The 20,000-nt window shown below is 50.8% G+C and overlaps 1 protein-coding gene across 5 annotated transcripts in view; it reads left to right on the top strand.

Moving 5' to 3' along the window:
• The window catches only part of LOC133126325 (neuroligin-1-like), a 207,027-nt gene that overhangs the window by 16,457 nt on the left and 170,570 nt on the right, over nucleotides 1-20,000 (top strand). The window contains exons 2-3 of one of the 5 annotated variants that reach the window (XM_061238444.1): nucleotides 8,790-8,834; nucleotides 10,770-10,778. The exons of 3 other annotated variants lie outside the window; for them this stretch is intronic. In XM_061238444.1, the coding sequence (XP_061094428.1) occupies nucleotides 8,790-8,834; nucleotides 10,770-10,778 (54 nt within the window). Of the gene's footprint in view, nucleotides 1-7,728; nucleotides 7,758-8,789; nucleotides 8,835-10,769; nucleotides 10,779-11,823; nucleotides 11,851-20,000 lie in introns of all 5 variants that reach the window. One more of the 5 variants, XM_061238443.1, reaches the window with a different exon arrangement.

Here is a 20,000-nt window from a genome sequence, read left to right as displayed (position 1 = left end):
CTGCATTGAAATTAGACGCCGTTTCCTGGGAGATCTGCTGGTGCCAGATTGTCTGCAGCTGTAGAGTTTGACAACACTGCTCAGGGCTTACAGAGCGACTTCAGCGCTGCGGTGTCATTGCGCGACCTTCACAAACGTCCTCAAGGTCGCGCTGCATCGCTGGGCGGCGTGCAAACAGCCCCGCTGACGGACGGGATGCCACTTCAAAGTTGTTTTGTTTTATTTGGTTTATACTTTGTTTGGGAGCCGGGACCGCGGCTGGTGTCGTTTCGGGGGAGGTTCACAGAGGAGAACGTGTCTGCTGCGCTCTGTGCCTCTGGATGTTGAGATCTGAAAAAATCACAAGTTATTGTCAGACATTAATAATTCTATAAAGCGTCTGAGGGGAGCATTGTGTGCTGAAATGTGTCACTGTGTGTGCTGCCTCTCTCAGACACAGTCAGGAAAGAGCTTATGAAACATTGTCTTTTATAAAAAATAAAAAAACAGACTATTCCATAAAAATATGGATGATATATGGTGCTATCTGATTAAATAAGGGAAATGGCACCCTTACACTGTAAAACACACAGCTCTGCACCGTCTGTGTGTCTGTGTCCGTCTTCGTTCTGTTGTTTTGTGTTAAAATCAGTGATGTAGGTGAGATGTCGCGCTGCATATAAAACACGCTCACCCAGAGTCCTCTGCAGTACGCAACTCAGAGAAGATCAGCTCTGACTGACTACAACATGCACGCTAAAGCCAGACAGGGGCCATTAATGCTGTGGTTGTGGAATAATCACCTGCTCATTGCGTGACAATATTCCACGTTTGGTGGAACTTAAATATTTGTAATGTTTGTCCAAACACTTGGATGTGCACTGCATTTAGTGCACAATGTTCACGTTGGAAAACAGACAACCCCCCCCCCAGCAACAACTGGAAGTCAATGTTTTTCACACGTTATCTTGCAGTCCACCTCGACATCGAATGATGTCAGAGTTGTCATAACTACTGGAGGTGGTTTGTCTGGCGTGTTCGTATGACGCAAATGTAATTTAAAAAAAATTGTTTTCCAGATTTGTTTTCTGTTTGTGTTTGTCTCTTCTTAACCGTCTTCCTTTTTGGCGGTGAGGTTAGTTGACCGGAAGGATTACCTCTGACTGTCTGTGCAGTAACACAGCAGCCGTGTCATGCTTTCAACAGAAGCTCTGACTATCTCTGCACATCCACAAAACTGCAATTTAAACTGCGCTTGTTTAAGAACATTAGTGGAATTGTGTTGATAATGAATAACAGAATGAGGGTTGATTACTCGCGTTTTGGAAGGTCTAGTTCAGACCAGCCTGACAGATTTAGCTGGACTTGACTGGAATGAACGGACTTGGTCACTTTTGTTCTTCCATCTGGTAAGCACTAATTAGGTTTTCTCGCAGTGAGTAAAACTAGCCTGCCCCATGTAATTTATCACTATGTGTGGGCTTCTCTGATTGGTTACTCTGCTTCTCCCTGTCAGGCTGTGTGGGCTTCCCTGATTGGTTGCTCTGCTTCTCCCTGTCAGGATGTGTGGGCTTCCCTGATTGGTTGCTCTGCTTCTCCCTGTCAGGATGTGTGGGTTTCCCTGATTGGTTGCTCTGCTTCTCCCTGTCAGAATGTGTGGGCTTCTCTGATTGGTTGCTCTGCTTCTCCCTGTCAGGATGTGTGGGCTTCCGTGATTGGTTACTCATCTTCTCCCAGTCAGGATGTGTGGGCTTCCCTGATTGGTTACTCAGCTGTGCCAGTTTAAGCCGAGCTCTTTCACCTGCCAGCTACTGTCAGGGCATCACTGGACTGCAAATGCAATTCGCAGAGAAAGAAAATAATATATATGCTACAGGGCGTGGGGCAGTGAAATTAGCTTAATGTATCGTGGGTTGCTGGCCAGCGAGATTAATCTAAACTTCATTCTGTGGGAGTGCTGGCTCCAGCGCTGGCTGAAAGCGGCTGAGAGAGGCAGGACGCCGTCCGTAAACGGGGGCGCGCTCCTGACCGGCGTGCGGACTCCGTTTCCATCCGCGCTCTGACCGAATAACGCTCGTAAAACGGAAACAGTCCTGCTTGTAGGGACACAAAAGGGCTTTATGTGAAACAGTCAGTGTCCTGTGAAAAAACAGGGCCCATATTTCCGCTGTTTATTCCGAGGATTTACGACCCCCTGGTATGAAATGGTATGCCGCAGAAGAATGGCTGGGAGCGGTTTTCCTGTTAAAGCTGTCAGGATTTTAACGGTTGTGCTTGATTAACCAGTCTAGTGGCATTCAAGAATTCTCATGTCAAGCTTGGCTAATTCCCCACCTCCTGTCTCCGAATGACAATCATCACACAAGAGCAAGGCTTTATCTGGCCCGGTATGTGCTGGATGCATTCTTTCCTGTGGTCCACCTGTTCTTACCTGTGGGTCACCTGTTCTTTCCTGTGTTCACCTGTTCTTTCCTGTGGTCCACCTGTTCTTACCTGTGGGTCACCTGTTCTTTCCTGTGGTCCACCTGTTCTTACCTGTGGTCCACCTGTTCTTTCCTGTGGTTCAGCTGTTCTTTCCTGCTCTCACCTGTTCTTGCCTGTTCTCACCTGCTCTCACCTGCTCTCACCTGTTCTTACCTGCTCTCACCTGTTCTTACCTGTTCTCACATGTTCTTACCTGCTCTCACCTGTTCTTTCCTGTGCTTCACCTGTTCTTTCCTGTGCTTCACATGTTCCCACCTGCTCTCTCCTGTTCTTGCCTGCTTTCCTGGTATGAACAGATTATGAAGGCTTGCATTAAATCAGTATTCTCGACTTTGACTTGGCAGTTAAATTAATGGTAGCTTTCTGGTATTTTTATCTTGAACAGTTTGCTGTTAATTGAGCAGAACTTGCCCAGCTGAACTCTGAAGGAAAGCGTATGAATGTTTTTAATTAGCGTGAGTGACTTTGTGTTCGTGAGTGAGACGCGTTCCGTGTGAAAGTGATGAAATCATGTCGGGTTTTCACATCTGTAAACTCACAGTCGCCAACTTTTCTCACATTTTTTAATGAAATTTCAATTTGCGTCTGCAGGAGTCCTCGCCCCTTTCTGTGTCCCTCCCAGCATGCTTTGGGGCAGCTGCGTGATTGGCGGCTGAAGCGCTCTCATTACGTGCCCACTACTGTACCCCAATACTGTACCCTGCTACGGGTCCCCAGGCCCCCGCTGTACGCTCTGTGGCCCCCGGGAGCGATGGGAGAGACCCCAAAATGGCGGCAGATGTGCCAACGGCAGGCGTTTACACGAGAACCAAACTGGGGTGGAGAGCGACTCCCTAATACTGCGTTTCTGTGGCTTGTTTCTCCGGCGTGCACTCGTACCGCGTCGACGTTCACAGGCTCCTCAGAGTCTGGCAGCAGTGCCAGGCAGCGGAGGGAGGCGGCCAAGGCCACAGACTCTGAATCGCTACGTCGCGCGTTCTTAAATTCTCCCGATTTATGGGAGTCTGCTGATCGCCTCGGACCTTGAAATAATAAAGCATAAAAACGCTGAGTTCATGCATCCCCTTGGGATCCCCGGATATCAGGCTCTGTCTGTCCCCCTGTTCACCGACACCAGCCTGTACCCCGACACCAGCCTGTAACCCCCCTGTACCCCAACATCCGCCTGTACCCCCCTGTACCCCGACACCAGTCTGCACCCCCCTGTACCCCAACATCAGCCTGTACCCCAACACCAGCCTGTACCCCCCTGTACCCCGACACCAGCCTGTAACCCCCCTGTACCCCAACATCCGCCTGTACCCCCATGTACCCCGACACCAGCCTGTACCCCGACACCAGCCTGTACCCCCCTGTACCCCGACACCAGCCTGTACCCCCCTGTACCCCAACACCAGCCTGTACCCTCCCTGTACCCCGACATCAGCCTGTACCCCAACACCAGTCTGCACCCCCCTGTACCCCAACACCAGCCTGTACCCCCCTTAATGAGCAGGGTTACCCTTCTGTAAATATTTTAGTCTTATATTTTGACTTCAAATCTTATTTGTATGACTCATGCCATTGAGGTGAGACTCATTTCATGCCAATGAGGTAAGAAGATTTTACTTGTCAAGCAAGCAGTGACTTAAAATAAGGTAGTATTTCCTCCTGAGAGAAAAGAAGATTTTAAGCCTCATTAAAAGAGTAGAACACTTTTTTCAGTGTGTGATGGCGTTGTTGTAGAATCCCACCATCTCCTGGCCCCGGGCCCTGTGCAGAAAGGAAAGCTCTTGGGGGCAAACGGACGATATGACCGTTTTAATAACGGACTAACTCCACTCCATGGCCATTTCAGGAGTTGGGGTTCTGACACGGTAAGAAGAGGCCCAATACATCATCTCTTTTTTCACTAATTATCTGGAGGAAGAGGAAGGAGCATGATTAATGGAACCCCAGACCGTCTGAAGGACAGGATACCGGGGAGGGGGGGTGAGGGGGGGCAGGATGGACAGACGCTCTGGTGTATGAGATTGGTGAGTCTCCTGAGTGGTGTTGACACTGAGCCGTTTTGAACAGTAGGTCTCGGGAGCGGTTTTGAGCAGTAGGTCTTGGTAGCGGTTTTGAACAGTAGGTCTCGGGAGCGGTTTTGAACAGTAGGTCTCGTGAGCGGTTTTGAGCAGTAGGTCTCGTGAGCGGTTTTGAACAGTAGGTCTCGTGAGCGGTTTTGAGCAGTAGGTCTCGTGAGCGGTTTTGAACAGTAGGTCTCGGGAGCGGTTTTGAACAGTAGACCTCCTGAGCAGTGTTGAGCAGTAGGTCTCGGGAGCGGTTTAGACTCCTGACGGTTCCTCTCTGTGCGAGGCTGTGGTTCAGGGGGCGGGGGTGTCTCTGTGGGAGCGGGGGAATCATTTCTCCTGGGAGTGCTTGTGTGCCCTGGAGTGCAGCGGCGGAGTGGATGTGTGTGGGGTGAGGTGCAGAGTGGATGTGTGTGTGTGTGAGGTGCAGAGTGGATGTGTGTGGGGTGAGGTGCAGAGTGGATGTGTGTGGGGTGAGGTGCAGAGTGGATGTGTGTGTGTGGTGAGGTGCGGAGTGGATGTGTGTGGGGTGAGGTGCAGAGTGGATGTGTGTGTGTGGTGAGGTGCGGAGTGGATGTGTGTGTGTGGTGAGGTTCGGAGTGGATGTGTGTGGGGTGAGGTTCGGAGTGGATGTGTGTGGGGTGAGGTGTGGAGTGGATGTGTGTGGGGTGAGGTGCGGAGTGGATGTGTGTGTGTGGTGAGGTTCGGAGTGGATGTGTGTGTGGGGTGAGGTGTGGAGTGGATGTGTGTGGGGTGAGGTGTGGAGTGGATGTGTGTGTGTGGTGAGGTGAGGAGTGGATGTGTGTGTGGTGAGGTGTGGAGTGGATGTGTGTGGGGTGAGGTGTGGAGTGGATGTGTGTGGGGTGAGGTTCAGAGTGGATGTGTGTGAGGTGAGGTGTGGAGTGGATGTGTGTGGGGTGAGGTGTGGAGTGGATGTGTGTGTGGTGAGGTGCAGAGTGGATGTGTGTGGGGTGAGGTGTGGAGTGGATGTGTGTGTGGTGAGGTGCAGAGTGGATGTGTGTGTGGGATGAGGTGTGGAGTGGATGTGTGTGTGGTGAGGTTCGGAGTGGATGTGTGTGTGGGGTGAGGTGTGGAGTGGATGTGTGTGGGGTGAGGTGTGGAGTGGATGTGTGTGGGGTGAGGTGTGGAGTGGATGTGTGTGGGGTGAGGTGCGGAGTGGATGTGTGTGTGGGGTGAGGTGTGGAGTGGATGTGTGTGGGGTGAGGTGTGGAGTGGATGTGTGTGTGGGGTGAGGTGTGGAGTGGATGTGTGTGGGGTGAGGTGTGGAGTGGATGTGTGTGGGGTGAGGTGTGGAGTGGATGTGTGTGGGGTGAGGTGTGGAGTGGATGTGTGTGGGGTGAGGTGCGGAGTGGATGTGTGTGTGGGGTGAGGTGCAGAGTGGATGTGTGTGTGGGGTGAGATAAAGCAGACGTGCCCTACTCTGCACATATTACTGCCATCGGTAACACTTTACTGTTGGGTTACATGAATGTTCTTGTTAGTATTTGATATGTACAGATAATTTATTTATGTTAATAGCTACATTAGTTATTGCCAATTCATATTGGAATGAAAAAAAAATTGTTAACTAATATAAGTTTATCCCATGGTTTGCTAATACATTAGTTTGTATTTAACAAATAAAAAATGTCATGCTTAATGACTGTATTTGTACATGAATTAATTAATGGTAAAAATGACATTAGTTAATACCAGTTCATGGACCTTATTGTAAAGTGTAAAGCCTACTATTACTACGACTACTACTACTACTACTACTTCTGCTACTAATAATAAGACACTGAATCTATGCAGTGCTTTTCTTATGAACCCTGCTGGGTGCCGCACGGCGGCCATTTTGTGCCGGGCGGCTCTGTGCGTGTCCGAGGCCTGTGGTGGAGAGGGGGGGAAATGGGAAATGTTCGGCCAGTTACGCAGAAACACATTTCCTCTGCGAGCGACCCCTCCTGACCCGGCCCGACCCCGCGGCCCTCTCTGAGATTGCAGCGGGCGCCCAGTTTGTGTGCGCCAGATAAACGGACGATGACATTTGGTCGGCGGGCTGATGGGAGAGCGTGTGAGCGGGAGGAGAGGAGAGGGGGAGAGGAGAGGGGGAGAGGCAGGAGAGTAGATTGAGGTGACAGGTGAGCGACTGTGTCTGCAGATTCCCGTTCGGCCAGAATGTCTGCTGGGCGCACGCAGACCGGGCACTGGAGGAGAACGTGCGGAGTGTGTGCGGGACCTGCTCGCAGAACGTGGGGAGTGTGTGGCAGTGTGTGGCACTGCATCATATCTCCATCATCTCATATTTATCCGTCGGGCAGTGACTTGTTTCTCGGTAGATTTGACAAATGAAATGAAAAGTGCAGGGCGCTCCCTGCCCCGGAGGATGATGGGTAGGAACATGACCCCGCAGAACTTCCAGAGACGGGTGTTTATTTGCACGACAGACGTGGGTGGACAGACGTGTTTAACAGGGAAAATATTTGCACTGACAACCACCAAAAACAAGAAACTATGAATTGAAAAATTGCCTTCTTTAGAAATATTTTTTTCTGTGGAAAAAAAAGACAAGACAGAAACACAAGGTGTACAAGGTGATTTCCCCAGACGGAAAAGCCACTTCAGCACACAAAGGATAGGTGGAATCTTCCTTAACTATGGGAAGTGGGAGTGACTGTTTTCAGTGTATCTGAGCATCTTTGCTTTGCGGAGGGGCAGAAGTACCCCCCGCCCCCACCCAAACGGCCTAATATTCTTATTCATGCCAATCTCCTAATAAGATCTGTAATGAGAGATTATCAGAAGACCCTTTGCTGAGACCAAAATAACATCCCTGAGCGTGTCATTTCTGAGTGGAGCTGGAGTCTGGGAGTCTGGCAGTCTGACCCGCCCGGGGGGTGGGGGGTACAGGGGGGTGCGGGCGGGGCTGTGACTGCCCTGCATGTTTGGTATTTAAGGCCTGAGAGGGGCCGCGGGCAGATTGATGTTGTGATGGATACTCATTGACTCCTAACCTTTTCCCCGCATCAGCCCGTGTCAAACGGCCCAGGAAATTTGCAAAGCTATTACCAGAGTGTCTGTCCGAATCAGGGCCGTCGGGCGGGGATGGGCCCCTAATACCTGCCATCCACTGCCGAGTTATCCATCACCGCGTCCTGTCTGCGGGTGGAGAGAGGGGCAGAGCGCTGCAGAGAGGGGCAGAGAGGAGCAGAGAGGGGCAGAGAGGGGCAGAGCACTGCAGAGAGGGGCAGGGAGGGGCAGAGAGGGGCAGAGCACTGCAGAGAGGGGCAGGGAGGGGCAGAGAGGGGCAGAGCACTGCAGAGAGGGGCAGGGAGGGGCAGAGAGGGGCAGAGCACTGCAGAGAGGGGCAGAGAGGGGCAGAGCGGGGCAGAGTGGGGCAGAGCCGGCCCGCGTGCAGAGAGGGGCAGAGAGGGGCAGAGCACTGCAGAGAAGGGCAGAGTGGGGCAGAGCACTGCAGAGAAGGGCAGAGTGGGGCAGAGAGGGGCAGGGCGGGGCAGAGAGGGGCAGAGCACTGCAGAGAAGGGCAGAGTGGGGCAGAGTGGGGCAGAGAGGGGCAGAGAGGGGCAGAGAGGGGCAGAGCACTGCAGAGAGGGGCAGAGAGGGGCAGAGCACTGCAGAGAGGGGCAGAGAGGGGCAGAGCGGGGCAGAGTGGGGCAGAGCCGGCCCGCGTGCAGAGAGGGGCAGAGAGGGGCAGAGCACTGCAGAGAAGGGCAGAGTGGGGCAGAGCACTGCAGAGAAGGGCAGAGTGGGGCAGAGAGGGGCAGGGCGGGGCAGAGAGGGGCAGAGCACTGCAGAGAAGGGCAGAGTGGGGCAGAGAGGGGCAGAGAGGGGCAGAGAGGGTCAGAGAGGGTCAGAGTGGGGCAGAGTGGGGCAGAGAGGGGCAGAGAGGGGCAGAGCGCTGCAGAGAAGGGCAGAGTGGGGCAGAGAGGGGCAGAGAGGGGCAGAGAGGGTCAGAGAGGGTCAGAGAGGGTCAGAGTGGGGCAGAGTGGGGCAGAGAGGGGCAGAGCGCTGCAGAGAAGGGCAGAGAGGGTCAGAGTGGGGCAGAGAGGGGCAGAGTGGGGCAGAGCGGGGGCTAACTCCACGTGCTTTCCGCTTCACAGAGAGCTTTTTATCCACTCCGCAGAGCGAGCAGCCAATAAGCACGCTTGCCTGACCAGTGGAGAAAGGGCTTATGGGTAGTGGAGTGTTTCTCAGCGGGGGAGAAAGGGCTTATGGGTAGTGGAGGAAACGCAGGGCTGTGTTTCTCAGTGGGGGAGAACGGCGCGGAGCGACACAGCGGTTCAGAGGGAGGCCGTCTCTGACTGCGCTCAGCTCCCTGACGACTTCAGCAGCTGTGTCTGAGCACAAAAACTCTAATTGCATGATGAAAAGGCAATAATTGAATTCTGTGATGTTGAAGCCCGCATATTAAGTTTGCACCGGGCATGTTTGCGAGAAATTAAATGCTTCAGCTAGACCAAATGAAATAATTTAATTGAGTTGGACATTTGACTTTTCAGTAGGCTTCAATTTCCTTTCTTTCCGTGCAAAGAAAATAAGCGCATGATTGTTCCTGCATACCCTGAAGAGTTCTCGCCCGTTTAATTTGCGCAAGGGTAGAGATGCCGTTTAGCGTTTACCTTTCAGAGGTTTTCCAGAGCCTGGTCTTAAAAGCCCTCAGTTCTGCAAATCAGATTCCAGGCCATTGTGTCTTTTCCTGTTGCTTTTTCTCTTAAACTGAGATTCAGTCAACATTTAATCGGAACTCTTAACTAACAATTAAAAGCCAGACTGATTTTATTTTTCTCGTCACAAACACAGTCTGAAGAGTTGAGCAGTGACTGAAACTAACTCCCCAAACGGAGTTTGTGGAGAAAACACAAAAAGGCTTGCACAAAATGGAGGCGACCTCTTCCACGCCGCAGAGCTGGCGGTCCGTCCTGTTGTCCCTGCGTGACTTTCCAGCGTCCAGCCCCTGATCCTGTAATTAAGGGATCTGCACACAGCGCCACCGTCTCCCGCTCCCTGTCTCTAGGTTGGGCTGTTTTAATGACTTTCTGTGCACATACATTAAAAGATAATTAGCCCATCTCTTGCGATCGCCCCAGTCAAGAGTCAATTAGAGAGGGGGTTTTGTTAATGTGACACCGGACGCAGAGATTGCTCAGAAGCGCTGACAGTTATTAATCGGCGTGTCCTGCCAGGGGGGTGCCTACGGGGGCTGAGCCCGGCATAGAGGGCCCGATCCCCCCTGTCCCCCTGTCCACCGCGGGGCCCCCCCGCTGCCAGCTTGGCACGCTGCGGGTGTTTATCGCTGGAGCCATTTCAGCAGGGCCAGCGCAGGTACTGACCCTCTGCTGAGAGAGAGGGGGGGAGAGAGAGAGGGGGAGAGAGGGAGAGAGAGACAGAGAGACAGAGAGACAGAGGTGAGGTTTCCCGGGTTCCTCTGGTTCCAGCCTTGGCAGGGTGTGCAGTTAGCATTAGTGTTAGCACAGCTTTATTCTGCCCATTACTCTATCCTTTAGTGCAGCGTTCTCCCAACACTGGCTCTGGCTACTGGTTCTACTGGTTTTTGTTTTCTCCTTAAAATCGGCGCCCTGTTGAGTCTGTAGTCAGCATTAGCACAGCTTCAATCTGCTGATTACTCTGTACTTTTCTGTGCAGTTAGCATTAGCTAACTTCATTCCCCTCATTTCTCTATCCTTTAGTGTGTAGTTAGCATTAGCACAACGTTTTTACATTACTCTATCCTTTAGTGTGCAGTTAGCATTAGCACGACGTTTTTACATTACTCTATCCTTTAGTGTGCAGTTAGCATTAGCACGACGTTTTTACATTACTCTATCCTTTAGTGTGCAGTTAGCATTAGCACGACGTTTTTACATTACTCTATCCTTTAGTGTGCAGTTAGCATTAGCACAACGTTTTTACATTACTCTATCCTTTAGTGTGCAGTTAGCATTAGCACGACTTCATTCTCATCACTGTGTCCTGCGGGGCCTATTCTAGTCTGTCAGCCTCACTTTCATCTCACATTAGCGCGCCTCTTGTTTGACTCTTTGGTCGTGTTATTGTCTCTGGCAGGTAATTATTACAACCATTAAACTATGCGAAGTGAGATTAAATTATGTTTTAAATCTATCCTAATATTTGAAAGTGTGAGATAGTGTCTAATTGGAAAATGGAGCAAACCAAAAATGAGTCTCTTAACTGCTAGCGTTCATCCTGAATGTGATTTCATTAAGATAGATAACAAGGGCATGGGTTCAATCTAACGTTTTTCACTACATTTGACTAACAATTCAAAGCAATGCTTTTGTGAAAGTGGTTTAATTCTGGCGAATTCACAAAATGGGTAAAACTAACTTCGTTAACTGTGTGTGTGTGTGTGTGTGTGTGTGTGTGTGTGTGTGTTTTACCAAAGGCTTTCAAGGAGTACCCAAATGGCAGTGCTGATTGGTGTGTTGGGACATTACATTACATTACTGCCATTTAGCAGATGCTCTTATCCAGAGCGACGTGCAGTTGATTAGACTAAGCAGGAGACAATCCTCCCCTGGAGCGATGCAGGGTTAAGGGCCTTGCTCAAGGGCCCAACGGCTGTGCGGATCTTATTGTGCCTACACTGGGATTAGAACCACCGACCTTGCGTGTCCCAGTCATTTACCTTAACCACTATGCTACAAGCCGCCCCTGTCGACATGCTGATTGGTGAGGTAGAATACTGTAGGGTAATGGGGCGGCCTGTAGTGTAGTGGTTAAGGTAAATGACTGGGACCCGCAAGGTCGGTGGTTCTAATCCCGGTGTAGCCGCAATAAGATTCGCACAGCCGTTGGGCCCTTGAGCAAGGCCCTTAACATTGCTCCAGGGGCAGATTGTCTCCGGCTTAGACTAATCAACTGTACGTCGCTCTGGATAAGAGCGTCTGCCAAATGCCATTAATGTAATGTAATGTAGAGATGCTGACTGGTGAGTTAGAACACCGTAGAGGTGCTGATTGGTGAGTTAGAACACCGTAGAGGTGCTGATTGGTGAGTTAGAACACCGTAGAGGTGCTGATTGGTGAGTTCGAACACCGTAGAGGTGCTGATTGGTGAGTTAGAACACTGTAGAGGTGCTGATTGGTGAGTTAGAACACCGTAGAGGTGCTGATTGGTCAGAGGGAGGCTTGTGAGAAGTAGCAGGGCTGACATTGTCCTGATTGAGTGTATTCCGAGGTCTGCCTCAGTGGGCTTTGTGTCGGGCTGTACTCCTCTTGTGACTAAGCTGTCGGTTGTCCTCGGATGCCTTCGCCACGAGGAGCACACGCCGACATGCAGACTCACGAGGGTTCTGTTAAAGTTTGAAGGATTTATCAAAGGTTGACGAGGTGGGAACCATCTCCCACCCGGGATCAGAACTACAATACCCATGATCCTTTTCCAAATGTCTGACATTTCCTCTATTTTTGTTCTGTATTAGCTGTCACACCAGGGAACCCTATCCCTTTACTAAAACATTCACCCTATCCACTTAATAAAGTATTTACAGTCTGTGATAAATACAGCACTCACAGTATCTGAGAAATGAAGTATTCACAGTATCCGTTTAATAAATAATTCACGGTATTCTCTTAATAAAGCACTCACAGCCTCCCCAGTGGATATGACATGTTGTTTTACCCCCTGGTGGAGTCGGGAAGGAGAGTGACCCATGCTATTATGCACACACCCACACACACTCGCACCCACACACACACACACACACAGTGTGTCTGCTATGCTGTAACACACACACACACACACACACGCACACACACACCCCACTGAGACTCTCCCGCAGTGTGTGTGCTATGCTGTAACACACACACACACACACACACAGACAGACACACACACACACACACACACACAGACAGACAGACACACACACACACACACACCCCACTGAGACTCTCCCGCAGTGTGTGTGCTATGCTGTAACACACACAGACACACACAGACAGACACACACACACACACACACACACAGTGTGTCTGCTATGCTGTAACACACACACACACACACACACACACACACACCCCACTGAGACTCTCCCGCAGTGTGTGTGCTATGCTGTAACACACACACACACACACACACAGACAGACACACACACACACACACACACACACACAGACAGACAGACACACACACACACACACACACACTCCACTGAGACTCTCCCGCAGTGTGTGTGCTATGCTGTAACACACACACACACACACACACCCCACTGAGACTCTCCCGCAGTGTGTGTGCTATGCTGTAACACACACACACACACACACACAGACAGACACACACACACACACACACACACACACACACACACACAGACAGACAGACACACACACACACACACACACACACACACACACACACACACCCCACTGAGACTCTCCCGCAGTGTGTGTGCTATGCTGTAACACACACAGACACACACAGACAGACACACACACACACACACACACACACACACACACAGACAGACACACACACACACACACACAGTGTGTCTGCTATGCTGTAACACACACACACACACACACACACACACACACACACACACACACACACAGACAGACACTGAGGTGCTGAGGATCCCCTGCCGTGTGTGTGCTGAGCTGAGATGGCCTTGGGAATGAGCCCCAGTGTGAGATTCCCAGCGTGCTCCAGGATATCGGCCCGGATGTTGGCCTGGACGAGCAGCAGGGAGGGGTGAGGGGTGAGGGGGGGGGGGGGGGTACGGGGGGGTTGTGATTGGTGAGAGGAGATCAGATGTGAGCCGTGATTGTACACGGGTTCTGTGCCCAGGCCCTGGCTCCAGACCAGTTCCTGCTTATCTAATACTTCATATTTCACTGTTTTTATATTCCTGCTGTATTGTATGTTTTATGTGTGGAACCTGGCTGCTGTTTGGCCAGCTCTCTCTTGAAAAAGAGATTTTTAATCTCTTTGCAATTCCTGGCAAAATAAAGGCAAAACAAAAAATCATGTTTATTTATATTGGAATGTAAAAATTGGGATTGGACAGTTATACCATTTGAATATAAACTAGAGAGGAGACAAACAGCTCCACCAATCACAGTGCATGTTGGGAACAGCAAACAGGGCATGGCTAATGGTGATTGGTCGATACCTTCTGGCTATGCTGCCTAGATACTGTGCCCGGAACTTGCAGCCAGAAAGCCTCCACCAATCGCCATCAGGGTTGTTCTGTTTCTCATTAGTAACATGCTCTGTGATTGGTGGAGCTCCTCCCCGGTTGAAGCCCTCTCCCGGCGCGATTGGTCCGTTCTGTGGGGCGGGCGGCTGCTCTCTCAGCGGGAGGCTCTGCACAGCCAGGAGCCACGACATCACATCCTGCCGCAGTAAATTAGGGGAACACCGCCGGGCAGCTGTGGAGAGGGAGAGGGAGGGAGGGAGGGAGGGAGAGGGAGGGAGAGAGGGAGAGGGAGGGAGAGGGAGGGAGGGAGAGAGAGGGGGGGGGAGGGAGGGAGAGGGAGAGGGAGGGAGAGAGAGAGAGAGGGGGGGAGAGGGAGAGGGGGAGGGAGGGAGGGAGGGAGAGAGAGAGAGAGAGGGAGGGAGAGGGAGAGAGAGAGAGAGGGGGGGGGGAGGGAGTGTGAGAGAGGGAGAGGGAGAGAGAAGAAGAGGGAGAGAGATGGATGGAGGGAGGGAGAGAGAGGGAGGGAGATCAGACTAGTCACAAATTACGTCACAAGTTTCCATTAACCATGGGACAACAAGTGGGCCTATTTTGGTAGGCCTCATAGTGTCCATAAACTGTATGTCCGTGTGTTCATGTGCTCACTGGTGCATGTTCTCTATCTGTTCTTGTCTGTGCTTTTGTAACATAAGCTGTATTTTTGAGCTTTTTTGAATTGTGAGAGTGAGAGAGTGAGTGTAAGAGTGAAAGAGACAGAGAGGGGGAGAGAGAGAGAGAGAGAGAGGCTAATCTCCATTGCTGGGGAGGGGCTCAGAGAGGGAGGGCGATAGGGAGAGGGAGCGAGAGGGATGAAGCATGGTGGTGAATATGACGGGTTCAGAGTTCAGGGTTCAGAGTTCAGGGTTCAGGGTTCAGGGCTCAGGGCTCAGGGCTCAGGGCTCAGGGCTCAGGGCAGAGTGAAGGCTGGAGTGTTACGCTGTATGACGGGTCTCTGGGTCCCCGTGGCTCTGAGGTTCTGGACCGTAGCTGGACTGTGTTTTCATTTCGCCTGGTTCCTCCGCCCCATAGGCGTCCTCCATCTTAACTACACTGCACTCCCTCCAGCCTCTCCCCGGCCTTCACTCCTTCTCTGAGTTCCCCCCTCGGTGTGGTGATTATTGGGCTGAAGAGAGAGCGCTTCCTCCTCGCTCTGCTGGTGGTGCCGTGTGATTGGCTGAGGCGGCAGAGCGTGTTTCCGTGCGGGCCGGCGGCCAGGGGGCTGATGGATCTAACGCTGTGACAACCCACTGCAGCGGCCCGGTTCTGTACTCTAACGCCCGGTTCTGTACTGAGGAGGGTTTGTGATCACATGACCCAATAATGACCCTGCTAATCTGCTGCGACCGGTCTACAATCTGCTCAGGCCCTCGCACAGCTCTGTTGCGTCGTGACATATCGTGACGTATCGTGACATATCCTGTCACTTCTAAATCACACTTTCAGAACTTAGCTTTCCTACCATTGCCTAACAGAAAAGCGATTTGTGAAAATATAATTTGTCCATTTGCTCGTGTCAGGTATCAGCAGTGTATCCACTATGAATAGGCAACTATTCCACCATGACGGAACATTAAATGAATACATTAGGTATTTTTTTGCATACATTGTATATAGCTGTACTTTCAGTGCCTGATTACTAGTCTACAGCGATCGGAATGCAACGTGTCCCCATACGTCCCCATACGTCCCCATACGTCCCCATACGTCACCATACGTCACCATACGTCCCCATACGTCAAATGCAAGAACCCCGAGGTGAGCGGATTGCGGACCGACTCTGGCAGCATCCGGGCGGCTGGCTGTCTGGCCCTGGCCTTCTCCTCAAACAGCCCCTCCTCTCTCTCCCGCTCGATCTGTCGATGCGCAGGGGTCCTCTGGAGGATCAAGGGCCGTTTGTTAGTCTAAGTCGTGAAGTTTATTTTTATTAAACTGGGAAACGGAATTACCCAAACGCTCCCGTTCAGTGCTCAGAGCGGAGACGCCGCTCCTGGCTGAGGGTCCTTTAGACGTCATTAGCAGCCAGTATCGAGTTGGTTGAGATATATGGGGCCTGCAGTTTAAATTTAGATCCCGGTTCTTCTCCTCTGCAGTCTAATTAGGTGCAGAGCAGACTAATTGTTAACGACCTGGCTTTTATTGTGCTTGGTTCCTTTTATTTAAAATGGAGCCGGGTGCTTTTGTGGGGTATAATTAGGTTTTATGGCATTACTCAAACCGGGCTTTAGTGCGGTCCGGTTTTACCAGCCTGTCCGAGAGTCATTAGCCCGACGGAGCCTTTGTCCCTCTGAGCACTGCTAATGTTTCCCTCTGACTTCAGGAGCTGGGCTTCTCTGAGTTTCTGCTGCGTGGATTAATCGCAGCAGCGGAGGGTGTTTGGGTGTTTGGGTGTTTGGTTGTTTGGGTGTTTGGGTGTTTGGTTGTTTGGGTGTTTGGTTGTTTGGTTGTTTGGGTGTTTGGTTGTTTGGGTGTTTGGGTGTTTGGGTGTTTGGTTGTTTGGGTGTTTGGTTGTTTGGTTGTTTGGGTGTTTGGGTGTTTGGTTGTTTGGGTGTTTGGTTGTTTGGTTGTTTGGGTGTTTGGTTGTTTGGGTGTTTGGTTGTTTGGTTGTTTGGTTGTTTGGGTGTTTGGGTGTTTGGTTGTTTGGGTGTTTGGTTGTTTGGTTGTTTGGGTGTTTGGTTGTTTGGTTGTTTGGGTGTTTGGGTGTTTGGTTGTTTGGGTGTTTGGTTGTTCACTCGCGGCTGCTGGTCAGGCCGGTACTTGAGAAACGACAGTGAAGATGAATTTTCGAAATTTGAAATTCATGAATGTGAGAATTATGTAACGGCAATCCGTAATTGGTGAGGAAGTATTCAGAACCTAGAAACAGGGTCACCAGGCAGAGCCAGCCAATCAGATCACAGAACCTGCTGTGAGATCACCGTGTAGCCCAGTGGTACATGATGGGGACCCAGAAGGTCTGACATTTTATATTGCTGTATTTAAAGTCCATTTGAACAGTTTTGTATCCTAATGACTGGGACCCGGAAGGTTGGTAGTTCAAGCCCCAGTGTGGCCACAATGCGATCCGCACAGCCGTTGGGCCCTTGAGCAAGGCCCTTAACCCCACATTGCCCTAGAGGTGATTGGCCCCTGCTTAGTCTGATCAACAGTACGTCACTTTGAATACAGAGTCAGATCAATAACTAATGTGAGGTACTGTCACCCAGCAGAGCCAATCACAGGCCCAGGGCCCAGGTGCCTGCCCCGCCCCCTCCCTCTGTCAGAGGCTCAAACCCCCGGTCTGTGAATCCGCCGCCCCCCAGCCCAGCTCCCGGCTCTCAGGCGCCCGTGATGAAGTGTGTGTGTCCGGCGAGACGGGCTCTTCTTGAGAGAAGCGTCTTGTCGCTATGATGTGTTTATAATCTGTCAGAAGCACGCAGCTAATTAGGGTGTGAAAACTCCAGTCCTGCTCTCAGCGCATAACTCATAACTCATAACTCATAACTCATTTGTCATTCCTGATAAATTACCGTATCGGTGAGTTCTCACACGTTCTTCAATTTTTTTTCTTTTTTTTTTGAGCGTTGCTTAAAGTGTGATTCTTGAGAGACACTAATGGACTTAATTTTGCTGAAATATAGGCCCTTTTTAGCCCACTCACTTATGAATCCCTCTTTTCCGATAAAACGCAGCACTGCCACGAAGGGATGTATTATTAATTAGAGCATTGTTAGGATGGCATTTAAAGTAAATCACCTCCTGGCTGGTGTCTCCTGACTAGTCTTCAAAGATGGTTTAACGGTGCCGTGTGCGACCTGTAGCCCAGTGGCTTAAGTCCTTGACTGGGGTTGTCCCCTGCTTAGTCCAATCAACTGTAAGTCGCTCTGGTTAAAAGCGTCAGCTAAATAACAAGTTATTACTCAGTCTTCTAAGATGGCCGCCCACATGCTGTGTAACCGCGGTGGGAGGATCGCCGTGGAGACCATGTGCCATTATCGGCTGTGCTTTCCTGTGGCGTGTGAGTGGGAGATCAGCGGGAGATCAGCGGGAGATCAGTGGGAGATCAGCGCGCGGGAGATCAGTGGGAGATCAGCGGGAGATCAGCAGGAGATCAGCGGGAGATCAGCGGGAGATCAGCAGGAGATCAGCGGGAGATCAGCAGGAGATCAGCGCGCGGGAGATCAGTGAGCGGGAGATCAGTGGGAGATCAGCGGGAGATCAGCGGGAGATCAGCGGGAGATCAGCAGGAGATCAGCGGGCGGGAGATCAGCGAGCGGGAGATCAGCAGGAGATCAGCGGGAGATCAGCAGGAGATCCGCGGGAGATAAGCGGGCGGGAGATCAATGAGCGGGAGATCAGCAGGAGATCAGCGGGAGATCAGCAGGAGATAAGCGGGCGGTGCGAGCAGGAGATCAGCGCGCGGTCAAGGTCTTCTCGCCCAGCGGAAAGTGTGAAGTCCTTCACCTTGTGCCGGACGTTCTCTCCGGCGGGGTTGGCCCCCCGGGGGGGGGGCCGTGGTCTGCTGATATATCGATCTCCAGATAAGCAATTAGCTCGGCCTGGCCTCCCCCAGCGCGTTATCTACGGCTGGAGCTCAGCAGGTGTAATTTGCCGGTGTGAATGAGGTCTGACAGCTAACCTCCAAACACAGGCCCTAATCTCCCATCAGGCCCTTCGCTGCAAAGAAACGTCCGTCTTAATAACAGTTTTTTGCCTTATAGGGCTCAACTTTCTTTCAAGTAGAAAATATGAGCTGGTTTTAAGTTACTGTACTGCTTGACAAGTGAAACTTTCTGATTCCATTTGCAAATCAAACCTGTCTTCGCTCATTGGCAATATTTTAGTCTTATTCAGCGAGAAAGTAAACAAAATCAATCAGTCTCAATATAAGTGCTAAAATTCTTTCAAAGATTGACTTATTTTTCGGTTTCTGCAGCATTTTAAAGGCTCTTCAGACAGGATATCTTCTGCGAGACAGTTCCTTTTATGTTCTGCCTAAATTATATTATTATTATTTTATTTGTATCAGACAAGGTTTCTGTTTCCCAAGGAGCTGCTGAGGGATGGTATTTCCATAAGAAAATGAATTGTATTGAAATTGAAAATGTTAATCACAGAGCTTTTATCAGTGAGGGGCATGTGTGCACATGGCTTTAATGCACTGGGTTCGAGCAAGATCACGGTCTTTCAGGTGCGAAGGATGATTCACAAAGGTATGGTTAATAAAATAATTTTAATCATGTCCTGGTGTGTATGACTCACCTGTCCTTCACAGGTAGTGAGCGTGTGTGTTTGTGTTTGTGAGTGAGTGAGTGAGTGTGTGAGTGAGTGAGTGAGTGAGTGTGTGAGTGAGTGAGAGAATGAGTGAGTGAGTGAGTGAGTGAGTGTGTGAGTGAGTGTGTGTGTGTGAGAGTGAGAGTGAGTGAGTGAGAGAGTGAGTGAGTGAGCGAGTGAGTGAGTGAGCGTTTGTGTTTGTGTGTGAGTGAGTGAGTGAGTGAGTGAGAGAATGAGTGAGTGAGTGAGTGAGTGAGTGAGTGAGTGTGTGAGTGAGTGTGTGAGTGAGCGTGCGTGTGTGTGTGTGAGAGTGAGAGTGAGTGAGTGAGAGAGTGAGTGAGTGAGCGAGTGAGTGAGAGCGTGCGTGCGTGTGAGAGTGAGAGTGAGAGAGTCACACTCACCTGTCCTCCTCAGGTGAGGAGTGTGGTGGGGGCTCTGGTGTGGCGTGACTGGGTGAGAGGATGGCGCTCTATGGTGTGGCAGTGTGACCTTGCTGGAACACTTTGACCTTGAGGCCGGTGGGCGGGGCTCATGTCCCTGTGTGTCGTCGCCTGTTTATGATGCTCTCCACGTGTGCCCATCTCTCTGACTTCCTGTATTAGCAGCCTGTGAACTCTAATTGACATAATTAATTCAGTTATTTCTGATGCACTTCTATTCCTGGTTCCATTCACTTAAAATAAACAAACAAGCAAGCGAAGACTTGACTTAATTAATGAAGCAATTTCAGGGATTATTGTTTATACTTTGGAAGTGGCTTGTGAAACTAATGACATTTTTTTTTTTGTTGCTGTAATTAATTGATCCCAACTAGCCTGAATGAGGAGGACTTTAATTAAATGTGACGGGGAAGGCAGGGTGTATCCAGGAACGCTTCACGGGAAAGGCGAGTGAGTGCTTGATGAATGGTGCTCTCTGGCAGATTGAGTGGAAAATGACTCTTTGAGGCAGATCCTGGTGCACACACACACACACACACACACACACACACACACTGAGTGAA

This window comes from Conger conger, chromosome 4 (genome assembly GCF_963514075.1).
Source record: "Conger conger chromosome 4, fConCon1.1, whole genome shotgun sequence".
Taxonomy (NCBI): Eukaryota; Metazoa; Chordata; class Actinopteri; order Anguilliformes; family Congridae; genus Conger; species Conger conger.
Note: the sequence above shows the minus strand (reverse complement) of the source record. Positions and strands in the feature narration are given on the sequence as shown.